Source organism: Phycodurus eques, chromosome 8 (genome assembly GCF_024500275.1).
Source record: "Phycodurus eques isolate BA_2022a chromosome 8, UOR_Pequ_1.1, whole genome shotgun sequence".
Classification (NCBI taxonomy): Eukaryota; Metazoa; Chordata; class Actinopteri; order Syngnathiformes; family Syngnathidae; genus Phycodurus; species Phycodurus eques.
The window spans coordinates 6,435,501-6,451,669 of NC_084532.1; the positions used below are offsets into that span (position 1 = coordinate 6,435,501).

Below are 16,169 nucleotides of genomic sequence, written 5' to 3' on the forward strand. Positions count from 1 at the left end.
ATAGTGTCTCAATCGTTTCTCATGCACATATGCGGGCACACACAGCCTCTCCAAAGAAGACTATTATAGCTCCTTGGCTGGATTATTTAACTCCAGTTAGCAACAAAAGTTAAAAACAAGGAGTTGGACAGCTCCCGAGACAAATCAAGGGCAAAAATATATAACAGTGTTGTCCCACATGCAGACGGCTGCGTGGTTCCATCATGAAAAAACCATGCTAGCAATGTAGCTGTCTTGGCATGCCGCCATGCATGCGTGTTAGTGAGCTGGGGGATTTCTTTTGAAAGGGGCAGGAGACACAAGGGGGGCTGGCAAGGACTGAAGTGAGGTTACATTCAAATCTTGCTAGCAGTTGGAAAATTGCATACTCAAACTTTAAGTGTGAGTAAATGTGTGGTAGTAATAAAAGTCACATGGTGTGATATTGTTATGTTAAATTCCACACTCAAGATGATCATGATAATCCATCTCGCAATAGTGGTGGCAATGGTGTATGGGCTTCAGCATTGTGCAGCATTGTGGAGTGTTATGCTGCAACGCAAAAGGTATTTTTATGAACAGGAAGACTTGACATTCCCCTGGATGTCTGCGAAAGTAAAAAATAAATTCTCGTAAACTGTCCGTACTGTCCGTTTTTCATCACAAAAATACAGTAAATCATGTAAATCAAAATTGCAGTTAGTGCAATAATAGTAGCCACAATAACACAGGAGTGTCTGCTTTGCTCAAGTGAAAGGTGTCTAAAAACTTTTTTTTAAATAAATAAATAAAACTAATCATAATAATCTGTAACCTGCCCCATGACACAAATATGATCTAGTTGCTTATACCACAGGTGTCAAACTCAAGGCCCGGGGGCCAAATCTCGCCCGCCAAGTCATTTCATGTGGCCAGCGAAAGCAAATCATCAACTTCCATGATTATTGCTCAAATTCTTATAAAACAACAATAAATAGTATCGGATGGAGAGGCAACATCACCCTGAAGTTGGTTGAAAAGTCTCAAAGTGCACCACCAACAAATACTCCCGAGGGTGGAGTTCTGTTTCTTTGAGGTTGGGAGAGACTAACAATATGCCTTGCAGGCTTGGGTTTAGTTGGGTTTGGTTTTTGGCAAAGATTGCGCTCACAGGGGCAGTTTCACCACAAACATGGTGGAAGACTATAGACTAAGTGCAGTGGCAGCCATCGCAGGTCCCCACACTGAAGTAAAATTGTGTGGTCATTTCATTTTTTTTTTTGTGTGTGTGCCTGCGTCCTTCTCTTATTGGCGCTGACAAGGAAACGTTTTCCAGGAAAAAAATGTTTTAGGGTGGGGCCACAGTGCGGAACTAATAAAGCAGCAAGACATGCAGCTGGATGAATGCAATATTATTTATGATTTTTGACCAATTGGTATTTCTCCTCTGCAAGTAGTGTTTAAGTAGTTGAAGTGCAATGGTCATTGGTTTTTCAGAACCAAAAACATAGATGGCATGCTGTATGACAACAATCCTCCAAGAAGGAACTTCCAAGAGGGGTGACTCCAAACAAAGGCATCATTGAGACCGCAATGAAGAACAGGAGGTGGTAATGCTGTTGGCAAAACGTAAGTGCAACTAAAAAAGTTTGAATTAGTTTGTGTGCGGCTTAGTTTAGTGCATGCTGTCGAATTGTGTGGAAAATCCAGTCCATTTTGGTGGTCCACCCACCGTGGTGAGCATCATTCATCTGTTTCATAAAATAGTCCAACGCCTCCTGCATAAAGGAAGAACGAAAGCAAGACACAGAAGAAAAGATTGCATAATGTGAACATTGATCTCACAATTGTACCACCATTGTCGCTGTCAGGGCATTACTGGGAGGAGGGTCAGCATGGGGGTAATCATTCTGCTGCTCATAAACATTTGATATTAGTTTTTTCAACAACTAACACACTAACCCATCTCTTGTACCAATCATACACTCGCATTACAGTGAAATGCGAGCAGGCTCATACACGCACATTACAAACATTTATACCATGGGCGGCATTAAACACATGGCTTAGTTGTAGAAAGGTTATAGGTGGCAATTGTGGCCACTTTTCTATGTGGTGCATTTTTGCGCTAGTAATTTCTTAAATGTCATCTAAACTGACTTAGCCTTTTCTTTTATGGAGCATTGTGGGCCAGTGGTCTATAAACACATTTTCAGAGTGGAAAATGAATTCTCACACATTCCTGTGGAGGCACCAAATGTTAGGCCAAGCATATGAAAGCAGTCAGTCACTTCACACATCACCATCAGATGTGTGTGATACAGTACTTTGGTAGGATGTGGCATCTTCATACTCAAATGATCACTAGTTTTCTTACTTTTAAGTAGCTCATTGTCTTTTATTTTTGCAATTAGAGAAAACCCACACAGGCAAGGGGAAAGCATGCAAACTCCACACTGGCGACGCCGGATTTGAAACCGGGTCCTCCGAACTGTGAAGCAGATGTGCTAACCTGTCGCTCACCGTGCTGCCCAGGGCCACTCCAGCTATCCATTTCCTATTGTGCTTATATAGAACCAAGAGGATGTTTTGCAGAAGTTTCATTTTTACCGCTCTGCAAGAATCGTTGGGATATAAACCATCCATCCATTTTACAATATGCTCCTTATCCTCAGGGTCGCAGGTGACCTGGAGCCTATCCCAACTGACTTTGGGCAAGAGTCGGAGTACACCCTTGAACTGGTCGCCAACCAATCGCAGGGCATATACACGAGAGTGAACCCCCACTATTCCCAAGGAATAGGAACTGAGCCCTGCTGTGAACAGCAAAAAAATCAGTATTTGTATTTGATGCCCACCCAAAAAGCTTTGCCATTTTATATTGATGCCACAAGATGGTGGCGAAACACTTCTTTTTTTTCCAGGCTATGGGCTGCCCAAATGAAGCTCCTCCCCTCATTTTAACACAATTTCTTGGCCTCAATATGGCACAAAAGCCATATTTTTATATTAGAAATGGCTTTGGCCTAGGGAAAATAATCAAATTGAGATTTCTTTTCTCAGTTTAATTTAAAAAATAAAGGTCTTTATGTATTTTTATTTAAACACAAGCAATACATTAATTGGTATTACAATAAACAATATCAGATTTATTATACATAAATTATTCTTATAGGTTGGGATTATGATAAAATAAAGGCATTAATATGAAACTCGATTTCTCTACTTCAATAACACTAATGCCTAAAATAAAGGCATTAATATGAAACTCGGTTTCTCTACTTAATATGAAAGTCGGTTTCTCTACTTCAATAAGACTTAAATTTACCAAATACTTTGACAAAATTATGCCAAAGTGTGTCGTAAACTGTCATGGTCTGTGTTTTGGTTTGGGTTGTGTTTAGTTTTGTTCCATGTTTTCCTGTGTTCCATGTTTGTCGTGTGCTCATTAGGTTGTTGTGTCCACCTGTTCTCGTCTACTTTGTGTCGACCAATCAGCTCTCTCCAGCCACTCGTGTCTTGTCCAGGTGTTCCTCGTTGTCTCGTCAATTTGTTTGTATTTAGTTCCCTGGTTTCTTTCATTTCTTGTCGGTTCATTGTCGTTGTCACATGTCTTTGCCATGTCATAGTCGCCAGTTGTCTTTATCATTGTGGTATGTCATTGTCCCTTTCTATTCCACGTGTTACTCACAGGTCATAGTTTGTTTCCAGTTTTAGATATTCGAGTGTTTCTTTGTTACTTTGATTTGATTGGTATCTGTTGTGGGACTTTGTTCAGTTTTCCCCTTTTGAAGATTAAATATTATTTTGAGACTCCCGCACTCCTGCCTTGCCTCCCTGCTTCCCTGCAATTGGGTCCACCATGTTCTTGCCTTGCGTTACTCGCCCTCACCCTAACCACGTACATGACATAAACATACATTTATAAGTCTATAATAAATCCCACAAACTAAAGTGAAGAATACAACAATCATGCAAACAAATCTGTGGCTTTACACACTTCAACACAGAGCTGCCAACCTATAAAAATTAACTTCCAGAACAATGTGTCCAAATTTGTCTGAATTTCCATATTTTCAAAATGTTGTCAAGAACATTACTGTGGGACAGTCATAATCATAATTGTTAATAAAATATGGCTTTAATATTTGTAATTTTAATGTTTTATTATATCAACCTTGAAATGGCGGACGGAGTTGCAGCCTGAATCAAAGAGATTCATATGAGATATATGAGATTATTATGTGGCATCATAAAAAAATATCTGTCTATGGATTAATTAAATTTTGCCAATTCTGTTTTCAACCCTGGTAACAAGAAAAAAAGCAAGTCTATTAAATCAGATCAATCAGATCTCAAACGTCAAAATTAAAACAGCACTCTATTTTGCAAACAAACAACATTGATTATATACTGAATTGGACAGTTTAAGTATGGACAATAATTTTGGTTTCTATTTGGTGCAATGTACTTCTTGTACGTATATTCTCCTGCACACTATTTATATTACATATTTATATTTTCTATATCCACAGATGCTGCTCAAACGATGCAAATTTCCCCATTGTGGGACTAATAAAGGTTATCTTATATTAAAAATATGTATTAATAATAAAAATATGCTTTTAACCTTCCAAAGTTCTGATATCACGTGTGCAGTGGCGTAACAATTCATTTCTGGTTCAGACGTGGCGTCCTGTGTGGATGTGTATTATTTTATATCGCTAAACATATTAATTGGCTGGTTATTTTGTTGTGCAAAGTTGGCTATTCTCTGCAAAAACGCAGTTCCAGCCATATCTATAAGTACTGTATCACCAAATCACTTATGTTGATGTCTTGCGACTGCTTGTAACGGTAGCTTAGCAATTAGCATGGCTTTGACATCGTCTTCGCCTATCAACTTTACATCCTCCCCTCGTGACACTTGTAAGAAGCATGGTAAGAAGAGTATCTTATTCGCTTCCATTGTGGCGATGATCAGTGACTTACAATACGTTGACACCGGTGGCAAAGACCACTAATAAAATAGCGTGCACCAAGCAGCTGTTTAATGTGGAAGCGCCGGTAATTTCAGACACTGGATTTTCCCCCCCACCCCAATATCCGGAACAATCAGTGTTATAGTCGTACAGAGCCAACGTTCAGTGATTTCCGTAAGAAAATACAAAGGTTCTGTAATGTTTGACAGCTCCGTCAACATGTCCAACTCTTCATGTCTCATGAAACGTGGTTCCAAGCAGCAACAGCGACGCCTCATAAATAAAATGAGAAGCAACAGCAATCAGTTGTTTTGTCTGCGTTTTCAGTTTCATTCACAAAATCGGACGAGGCAACGTCTGGCCACATACAGACCAATTTATCCTCTACTATGTACTAGCTGCTGACAACTTCGCCTGGGGCCAAGTAGCGTGTAAACGGTAATTTATTTATTTTTTTTAACCACATGAAGCCAAAAATATCAAACATGATATTAGCCTAAGGGTCTCGTGAGACAGAAAACACACTGACAAAATTACACAGACCCAGCACGGCAGTGTTGCAGCAGGCTTTAAGCACAGCGTTGACGTCTCTCCCTGCCTATGACCAGTGAAACTGCAGCATTTGCAATTAACAACGCATTTTAACATATCGTGATATTATTCCGAATGCAATTAATCGTTCAGCCCTACTTTGGCCCTGGCCTAAAACAGCGACTAGGCGAGGTTCCTGGAAATAACGGAGGATAGGCTTCTCCCCCCAAATCTGCAAATAGGCAGAACCACAGAGATGTGGTGATTCCTTGAATAGACAAACAACCATTCAGACTTATAATCACACCTCAACAGCGCATGTTTTTGGAATGCGGGAGGAAGCCGGAGTACCCTCAGAAAACCCAAGTAAGCACGGCAAGAACATGCGAATTTCACACAGGAAGGCCGGAGCCCGGATTTGAACCCCCAACCTCAGAACTGTTAGACGTATGAGCTAACCATTCGTTCACGGTGCTGCCATATTAATCTATTCTTAAGAAAATGTTGGTGTGAAAAAGATCTTACACAATTTATTTTCTGAAAATAATATTTCAACCATCATCAATCAAGAACATTTCTTCAAATGCCCATCCCTTGTTGTAAGCATTTAAAAAACAAGTAAAAACTAACAAGAGCATTTTATCTGAAATGTACCTGTTCTGTTTTTTCCAAGGCCAAGGTCTTCCTAATGTAGGCGATGTCATCAAATGACTGCAACTCAGGCATGCCGGAGCCCAGCATCATGGAGAACAGGTTGATGAACAGGTTGGCATGCTGCCGGATGGCCAGGTAGGCTTTATAACACATTTCCTGGAACCTACAGTGCATAAAAGAAACATGACTGTGCTTGTACCACCTGAAAAGGTCATTTATTACAACATTTACAACATTTATTGCCATTTAAGGTTGAAGAAACAGTTACAATAATTATTCAGGTAAGGTTGCAATATTGAAAACAATGCCACTGTTTTAAAATCAGCAATAACAGTCATTATTGACAAAGTAACAGATTAACTGATCAGTAGGGAGTACCTCTCAAACTCTTTGGTCTTAGCACACTCCTGGGACCCCTTACTGATGACAATGAGGAAGTCTTGTGTCAATACAAAGGGCACTCTCTCTCTCTTGTAGCCAAATTTCTTCTTCTTATGATCCAGGAAATGTCCAAAATCTATATGAAATAACTGAGGCACAGCACAAAGAGTAAAGAAAGGAAGAAGTTGTTGCTCAATTTCTCTCTCTCACTGTAGTTTAATCTTCTGATGTCAAATCTCTTTCAGTGTAGTACTGTGTTCCCTCAGCCGATTTGCAGTTCCCTACTCCCAAATTCATCTTCTCTCAGATTTTTGGTGGAAACCTACCCCCCGTTATTTGCTGAAAAACTCAACTGTTTGTTGTTTTCGTGCTTAGAAAAGTAGTCCTACTTTCTTGTTAAACAGGGCTTTGGTGCCAAAGTAGTTCTATTTCATCCCTGCTGACCGCCAGAAGGCGGTGCTGAAAGCACTGACTGTTCCCTTCGCACATGCGCAGTTCGAGTATGCATACCAAAAAAGTCATGTGCACTAATTTATTTAATTTTTTCCCCTTCATTTTTCTATTTGGTAGGCGGCCTTTACTTCTGATGGCAGCATTTGCGCCCGCAAATAGCCTACAGCGTTACAGCTTCTCCAACTATGCCCTCTTTGAGGCCACTGGTGACCGTGATCGCTGCCCTAGGTGCTTCGGTCCTGCCCGCCCTGGTGAGGGGCTGCCTGATGATCTGAGCTTGGGTGGCAGTTGCATGCCTCTGGGGCTGTGGGATGCTGGCCTAATGCAGGTGTTTGTTGGTGAACAGCTGCAGTTGTGTCAGCTGAAACATTCGAAGCGCTGTGGTGGGGCTGCCACTGTGTCCTGCCCCTCCAAAAAGAAGGCCAGATCTGAGCGGCAGCTCGCCTCTGAAGTGGATTGGTTAACCGCCGAGTTGGCCGGGATGAGGTCTTTCCTGCTGGAGTGTCACCCTGCTACTTCGGCACCCCGCCCATGCCAGTGCTTGTTCTGGAGGACGACGCCACCTCCTTGGCAGCTTCGGCGTCTCTGTCCCGGGATAATGAGAATGGTCGGGACTCCGTGTCTTTGGATCCGATATCCCTGACCTCGACTCGGGGCTCATCGAGTGAGGTGAATGGCTCGATGAAGGCTGTTTTGCGCAGTGCCTTGAAGCGTCTGCTTCTGGATCTCCCACAGCAGTTTCAGTGGGCTCCGGAGAGCGCCATCTTCTGACACAGACACCTCTCTTCTGCCTTTTCTGTCATCGGGACTATTTGAAGGAGCTGCATTCTTGCTGGAGAGATGCTGGTTCTTTTTAGCGTCTTTCAGCGGACGGCCGTGTACTGGCGGCGATGCATGTTGCCGCTGGGGCCGGCCTGGACCCGATGCCAGACATTGAGCCAGCCATAGCGTCCCTCATTGTGTCCCCGGAAGAGTCACTCGGTCTACTGTGCAGTGTCCTCAGCCTCAGTGTTAGTTCACCAACGACCTTCTCACGAAGACCTATCACGCTGTTGCACGCACCAGAGGTATTGGTACTTCATTGGCTCATCTTATATTTGCTCTCTCTCCATCCCTGCAGGACAGAAATGTAGACCCCTCTGTTGTGCGTTTTAGCGACACGGCTCTGCAAGCTTTCATTATCATGATGAGGGAGCTCAGGCGGATGATGTTTCTTTTGAACCAGACAAGCCGCCAGATGTGGCTTGCCCAGACCCCCTTGTCAGAGACATCCAGGAGGACTCTTCAGAGTGTTACGGTGGTGCCGGGGGAGCTTTTTGCTTCTGCTACAGTGGGGAACTGTAGAAGACTGTTAGGGCTTGTGAGACCACACAACAGCTTGCGGGCCTTAATAGGTGCATGGCTCCTCCGAAAAGATCCAGGGGCCCACCTACTGTTCCCCTTTGCCAGCCTCCGACAGGTTCTCCCTGTAGGGAGTTTTGGTCCATACCGTCCATCACAGGGACATGGACCATGGACTTTCGCACCTCTGCCTGTTTGCCCTCAGGGCGGTCCCGGGCTGAGCCTCCACAGTCCGTCCGGGCCCCCAAGAGCCAGAGATCTAGGCCTTGGGGCCGGCCGTCGGTTATTTTTATCCACCGGCAGCTCAGTTATCGGGCTGCTCACACTTCGGACCTTTGGGTGGTCTCCACCTTAACCCATGGGCACAAGCTAAAGTTCCAATCTCTCCGGTCAGGTCAAGGTGACGGTCATCCCCAACCTGACAAAGGCTTTGGTACTGGGCCAGGAGCTGTCCGCCCTCCTGGCCAAGAAGGCGATTGAGGCTGTAAATGTCTGTGCAGGACAGCACGGAATCACATCAATGTCCTGAAACTGCAATGAGCGCACCTGGCCCTCAAGTATTTTATGCTGTACCTATGTTATGCCCTTAGGGGAATCCATGTGCTTGTGCGGTTGGACAATACCGCAATGGATTTTTACATAAACCACCAGGGTGGCACCAGGTCGGCCCAGTTGTTACAGGTCTCCCAGTGCCTTCTCAAGAGGGCCGCCCCCCGTCCAGGCAGTCTGCGGGCTGTGTATCTGCCGGGGGGTCTGAACCAGCTCGCAAACTACCTGTCCGGTCAGAGTCCTCTGGCTGGGGAGTGGCGCCTCCACCAGAAGGTGGTGCTCATGATTTGGGGCCTTTTCGGCAAGGCAGGGGTCGACCTCTTTGCCTCAGAGGCGACGACCCACTATATCAGGAGTGTGTTGCCTATCCTAAGCATAACGGTTATCTGTAGCAGAGGGGCAACACACTGTGCAGTTGGAAGTTTGACTATGTTCCAAGTTTGTTTTGATGTTCTTTTTGTTCTTTGTTTCTTGGGAAATTGATCCAAGTGTTATTTTAGTTTGCAAAGGATATATGAACACATTTAAGAAGAGATGTAATTGTAAATCCTATCTTTCTTCAGCCATAACTTCTTTGAAAATTGTTAGTTACAATTTAAACCACATTATAAAGAGGAAAAAAATTCTAACCCAAATGAAACAATTGAACTGTTCCATTGGGCTTCTACAAGAAACATTTAAATGAGGGCGAACATAGAAAATTGAAAAGAGAGTGGGTGGGACAGGTATTTAGCGCATCCTATAAGAATTACAAAAAAGGTGGAGTAGCTATACTCTGTCACAAAAATTTTTATTTTTTATTTCTACTTCTGTCCTCCCTGTCGTGTTTGTTTTTTTCGGACACTACCAAGGCCACCAAACGATATTCCTTCTCTTGTTTGTCCTACAGGTGTGCATACGCAGGGTTTGATAGGTCTGACTTTTCTGGGGGTCGTACGCCATTGTCAGCTTTTGTGCATACGTACACCTTTAGCAAGTAACTCTTTGATTAATGAGGCCCCAGGTCCATACAAATGAGCTACTGCCGCCTTAACTCAGATCTCAAAATGTGGTATTGTAAGAGGACGAGCTATATTATGTGTTGATACTGTAGTGCTTTTACACAAGTGTGCTTATGTGGTTACCTGCCCATCATCCTTGACCATAATGTTGCTGTTGTGCCTGTCTCCAATCCCAAGAATAAATGTAGCTACACAGTAGCCAGCACAGGACCTTGTGAAAAGGTCCACAGCCATATCATACCTGCAAGTTATTTATATAAAACATAAATATGGGAAGAGACGGGCAGAAGATGATGAAATTGGCATTTCTTTAAGAGGCCGACAAGATTAGGAGTGTTCAATGAATGATGCCACGATGACATTGAGGACTTACATCTCGCCCTTGTTCTTGTCTCTGAGCCACTGATGCAGAGTGTTTGAATTGAACTGCAAAGCCCCTTTCAAGCCACCTTTACACTGAATCTGCATGATGGTGTGTGAGCTGCGAACCACCTCAATGAGACCCACACAGTCTCCTAAGGATAGACAGCCATATGGCAGCATGCTGGAGACAAAAACAAACTTAAGTGCATACATATGACAAGATCCTGATACTGAGGTGGAAAGGCATACAGTGAGAACTATAAACTGTGGTAGAGTAAGCATCTACCGTAGATCCAGTCCCTGATTCTGCCAAATGTTCTCCATGATTTTGATAATCTGCAAAGTCAGCATATCTTGGCGCAGGTCTACAGCACAAAAACACAAGAAGCCACTCTAAACTAATGAGACCATTCTGCACATCATTATGCTCATATAATAAGAGTGAATTACTATTATGAGAATAGAATCAGATCGGATTATGTATTTTACCATCTCCATTTTTGAAGATAATCTCATTGTTCTGAAAGAGTAGCTCAGACATGATGTCTGGATTTTCCCAGTTGAGCCACAACGGCCTCTTTGCCGATGACATGATCCGACATTCCTCTAACCTGTGCATAAACAATCTTACATTATTTATGAATCTTTTTTCTCATAGCTTCTTTTTTAACACAATGGCGCATCCCTTCACACGTACATGCATAATCATTATCCCTAACCTTAGGTTGCCCAGTTGGTGCGCAGGGTTAAGAGGAGAGGTGAAATTCTGTAGTGCATCCATGTAGTCAGGTCTTTTCATCTGGTCCACCAGGAACCGCATTTGAACCTTCACCCACACACACACATACACACATACACTCTCACACACACACACACACACACACACACAACAACACAAGCACATAAATATGCTGAAACAATGAACACATTAGTTTATCAGAGACACTACGGGGTGTGAAGATTTTGTATTACTATTGCTGCCAACTTGCCTCAACAGTGAGAATGCCAGTTAGAAAAACAACCCTTTTATAATCAAATAAATAGAACTCTATTAGGAAATATTTTGAATGAGATCACCTTCTGCGTCTCATCTTTTTTCTCCTGTTTAAGGATATCAGTGAGATTGATGAGTTTTTCCATGGCCTCCACCTGCCTGCTTAGGTGTTTGAGGTACATGCCACAGGCCCTGCAGTAAGCCTCTAAAAGTAGGCCAAACCTTTGGCTCACATTTTTATTGTGCATTTCAGCCCTATGAGAAAGGGAAAAAAAACAACTGATTACATTCTTATGAAAATAATCAATTTTAGTAAAAAGACATGGAGTGACAAGCTGGTATGTGAGGAAAGCTAAATTTGAATGAACTCACTTGAGATGCCAAAAGAAAAAATGTCCTATCCTTTGATTAGTTAGTGCCTTTTTAAGTAGAAAACGGGCCAGAGGATTGTCAAGGTACTGCTCATATTTTATAACCTGGCACAAAGAGAAAGAATTTTTAAAAATATTAACAATCACTGAAACTAACAATAAGACACCTAAAACATCACAAATAGAGAAAAGTCCAAGAACTGCTTCCCATTTGAGACAAATACATTAATGATTCTAAAAAAATAAAACAGTTTCCTTACTAAGACAGTGGTTCTCAAACTAGGGTCCGCAAGCCATAGCTTAGGGGCAAACAAAATATTTTTCTACAAATTATTAGGTTGTATTTTTTTGGGGTGGGGTGGGGGGGGGGGGGGGGTGCACAGCTACATATAGAGACCGGACAACGGCACTTTTGAGCCATTTCCGGTTAAATTGCTGTGCATCACTAGTTACCACATAAATCTGAGATCTTAGCATGAACACAGACATGTTATATTCTCTTATTTCTTTTTTAAAGATGTCTTATTACAGGAATAAAGTATTATTTTTATATATATAACAAAAGGTGTATTTTTCCAGAACAATAGCTCAAATCTTTCGAGAATAAAGACATCTTTTCCAGAATAACAGGGATAAAACAATGGGAATACATACATACACACATATATATAAAATATATACATACATCCATCCATTTTCTGAGCTGGTTCTCCTCACTAGGGTCGCGGGCGTGCTGGAGCCTATCCCAGCTGTCATCGAGCAGGAGGCGGGGTACACCCTGAACTGGTTGCCAGCCAATCGCAGGGCACATAGACACAAACAACCATTCGCACTCACAGTCATGCCTATGGGCAATTTATATATATATATATATATATATATATATATATAGCGGCCACTCAATTTCAATTTCATAACTGTTTCATAATATCAATTAAAAAAAATCAATTTCATAACTGTAAACAAACAACGACCATTTTACGACGGCTATTTGGAATTGATGCAATAATCTCCAAAGAATAATCATAGAAGGATTAATCAAATGCTTCAGAAGGACTAGGAGACAATATTGATTGACATTTTTAAGCGTCGGTCATATTTTCGTTCGAGCGACTTGGACAAAATAACAAAAACTGTCAACTATTTTGCGACATCGATCACCCACTTACATACGACCAGCATTCAGCAGCATATGAGCTTGATGGGAACATCGAGGGGCCGGTAGAACCTGGTAAGTTTTTTCAAGAAAATTACGTCAAAATGTTACAAGCGTCGATCTCAAACGGTCAAGTGACTAGCAATGATGAAAAGCGAGTTTGTATAGAATTAAATGATGTCTTGTTTGATTCGTTGAAGGAGAAATGTTTGGTGAATTTCGACCGTTTTCTATCGCTGGTAATTTTGACCAGTCACAGAAGTGTTGAGGATGTTGTCATGATTACGCGCATACTTTAATCCTTATTATTAAACTTGGATTTGGTTCCGATTATAAAGGCCTCCTGTCAAACGTTTTTAACTATCTTTGATCAAAACATATGATTCACTTTTTGATAATAATGTCAACATTGTGTGGTGCACTGTGGATCGTTACTGGTGCTTGTAACATGACATGGGCACTGGCAAAGACCGCTGGTATCAAAATTACGCACAGGTTTAAATGGCTGTATTATCGTTTACTAAGACTGACTTCTGTAGAGACATTGTATTCAGAACTGTGTGTTAATGTTTTGAAATTATAGTATTGTTCAGTCAAGGATTGGTATTTGGAATACATGTTGAAACTCTGGAACGCCATGGTGTGTGTAACTGGAAATGTGTTTGACTGGCAGAAAGCCCAGTCAAAGTTACATACATGCTGTTCTTCATAAAAAAATTGTGTGTACTTCCAACTGACAAAGTATAACACTGAAAAGGTACATCTAGGGTTTTAGCAGTAAAAAAAATGGCAATAGTTAAAGCTCAATAAAAATAAAAAAATAAACACCCTTAATGTTCCCTATGATCTAAAATTTTGACTTTACATTGTTTATCATGTACAAACCATTAGATAAACATAGTTGGTCAAATGATTGAATTGGAAGTTAAAAATGGCAAGTGATGGAACATGTCAACGTTCAAGCTTCAAGTTGATGGTCTAACTGTGAAGGGTATCATACCAAGTAAGGAAACTGATATTGAAAAATTCACTAGTCCTATTAAGTTCTGATATCCACTGAATTCGTTCACCTGTACCTGTTAGTATTCAGGTCCTTCATTTTCCATGTTGCATTTTTAGTCAATGTTACTCACATCTACATTTGCCCTGAGTAATTTTTTTTACTCGATACTGTGCGGTGCATTAACAAGTTGGACATAAATTGGTTTGTGAACCTATTCTAACCCTAGTATTTGTGTGAAAAATTCCCAAGGTTTTCATACAATAAACAGCTTTCCATGTTCATATCTAGTTACAAGCAACCACTGGTCAAATAATGGTCATATTAAGTAAACTATGTATGTTTTTATCCCATGAACCCAAATGTATACTATATATAAATGGTATACTTCAAGTACATTTTCCTAAAATATCCATCCATTTTCTGAGCCGCTTCTCCTCACTAGGGTCGCGGGTGTGCTGGAGCCTATCCCAGCTGTCATCGGGCAGGAGGCGGGGTACACCCTGAACTGGTTGCCAGCCAATCGCAGGGCACATAGAAACAAACAACCATTCGCACTCACAGTCACGCCTACGGGCAATTTAGAGTCTCCAATAAATGCATGTTTTTTGGGATGTGGGAGGAAACCGGAGTGCCCGGAGAAAACCCATGCAGGCACGGGGAGAACATGCAAACTCCACACAGGCGGGACCGGGGATTGAATCCGGGTCCTCAGAACTGTGAGGCTCTAACCAGTCGGCCAACGTGCCGCCCATTTTCCTAAAATATTTTCAACAAAATAATTCAAGTTCTTAAATTGTTCTTACATGTCACAAATTGTGTACCACGTCAGTGGAATGACCCATATTGCAGCCATCCAGCCATCCATCCATTTTTTGAGCCACTTCTCCTTACGAGGGTCGCGGGCGTGCTGGAGCCTATTCCAGCTATCATCAGGGCTGGAGGCGGGGTACACCCTGATCTGGTTGCCAGCCAATCGCAGGGCACATAGAAACAAACAACCATTCGCACTCACATTCACACCTATGGGCAATTTATAGTCTTCAATTAACCTAGTATGTTTTTGGGATGTTGGAGGAAACCGGAGTTCCCGGAGAAAACCCACGCAGGCACAGGGAGAACATCCAAACTCCACACAGGCGGGGCCGGGGATTGAACCCCGGTCCTCAGAACTGAGAGGCGGACGCTATAACCAGTCGCCCACCGTGCCGCTCATATTGCAGCAATTTGTTAAAATCATTTTAGTTCATGTTTTTGTTCAATGTACACAAAGCACCCTATACTGACAGAAAAAAAACGTAATTGTTGAAATTTTTGCTGCTTTATTAAAAACTGAAATATCACACAGCCATAAGTATTCAGACCCTTTGCTGTGACACTCATATTGAACTCGGGTGCTGTCCATTTCTTCTGATCATCCTTGAGATGGTTCCACACCTTAATTGGAGTCCAGCTGTGTTTGATTATACTGATTGGAGTTGATTAGGAAAGCCAAACCCCTGTCTATATAAGACCTTACAGCTCACAGTGCATGTCAGAGCAAATGAGAATCATGAGGTCAAAGGAACTGCCTGAAGAGCTCAGACACAGAATTGTGGCAAGGCACAGATCTGGTCAAGGTTACAAAAAGAATTCTGCTGAACTTAAGGTTCCTAACAGCACAGTGGCCTCCATAATCCTGAAATGGAAAACGTTTGGGACAACCAGAACCCTTCCTAGAGCTGGCCGTCCAGCCAAACTGAGCAATTGGGGGAGAAGAGCCTTGGTGAGAGAGGTAAAAAAGAACCCAAAGATCACTGTGGCTGAGCTCCAGAGATGCAGTCGGGAGATGGGAGAAAGTTCTCAAAAGTCAACCATCACTGCAGCCCTCCGCCATTCGGGGCTTTATGGCCCGACGGAAGCCTCTCCTCAGTGCAAGAAACATGAAAGCCCGCATGGGGTTTGCTAAAAAACAACAACACCTGAAGGACTCCAAAATGGTGAAAAATAAGATTCTCTGGTCTGATGAGACGAAGATAGAACTTTTTGGCCTTAATTCTAAGCGGTATATATGTGGATAAACCCAGGCACTGCTCATCACCTGTCCAATACAGTCCCAACAGTGAAGCATGGTGGGGGCAGCATCATGCTGTGGGGGTGTTTTTCAGCTGCAGGGACAGGACGACAGGTTGCAATTGAATGAAAGATGAATGCGGCCAAGTATAGGGATATCCTGGTTGAAAACCTCCTCCAGAGTGCTCAGGACCTCAGACTGAGCCGAAGGTTCACCTTCCAACAAGACAATGACCCTAAGCACACAGCTAAAATACTGAAGGAGTGTCTTCGGAACAACTCAACAACCATGACTGTTTTTGAATGGCCCAGCCAGAGCCCTGACTTAAACCCAATTGAGCATCTCTGCAAAGACCTGAAAATGGCTGCCCACCAACGTTCAC

At 42.4% G+C, this 16,169-nt stretch overlaps 1 protein-coding gene across 4 annotated transcripts in view; it reads right to left on the minus strand.

Annotated features, from left to right (window-relative positions):
• Positions 1-16,169, minus strand: part of LOC133405962 (phosphatidylinositol 4,5-bisphosphate 3-kinase catalytic subunit alpha isoform-like) — a 35,937-nt gene that overhangs the window by 1,747 nt on the left and 18,021 nt on the right. For 3 of the 4 annotated variants that reach the window (XM_061683073.1, XM_061683074.1, XM_061683072.1), the window contains exons 17-26: positions 11,580-11,683; positions 11,291-11,462; positions 10,933-11,039; positions 10,703-10,824; positions 10,500-10,578; positions 10,224-10,394; positions 9,974-10,091; positions 6,504-6,655; positions 6,126-6,288; positions 1-1,736 (exon numbers count right to left, since the gene is read on the minus strand). The exon at positions 1-1,736 is cut by the window's left edge and continues 1,747 nt beyond it. In XM_061683073.1, the coding sequence (XP_061539057.1) occupies positions 1,629-1,736; positions 6,126-6,288; positions 6,504-6,655; positions 9,974-10,091; positions 10,224-10,394; positions 10,500-10,578; positions 10,703-10,824; positions 10,933-11,039; positions 11,291-11,462; positions 11,580-11,683 (1,296 nt within the window). In that variant the 3' untranslated portion in view covers positions 1-1,628. The remainder of the gene's footprint in view (positions 1,737-6,125; positions 6,289-6,503; positions 6,656-9,973; positions 10,092-10,223; positions 10,395-10,499; positions 10,579-10,702; positions 10,825-10,932; positions 11,040-11,290; positions 11,463-11,579; positions 11,684-16,169) is intronic. The other variant, XM_061683076.1, reaches the window with a different exon arrangement.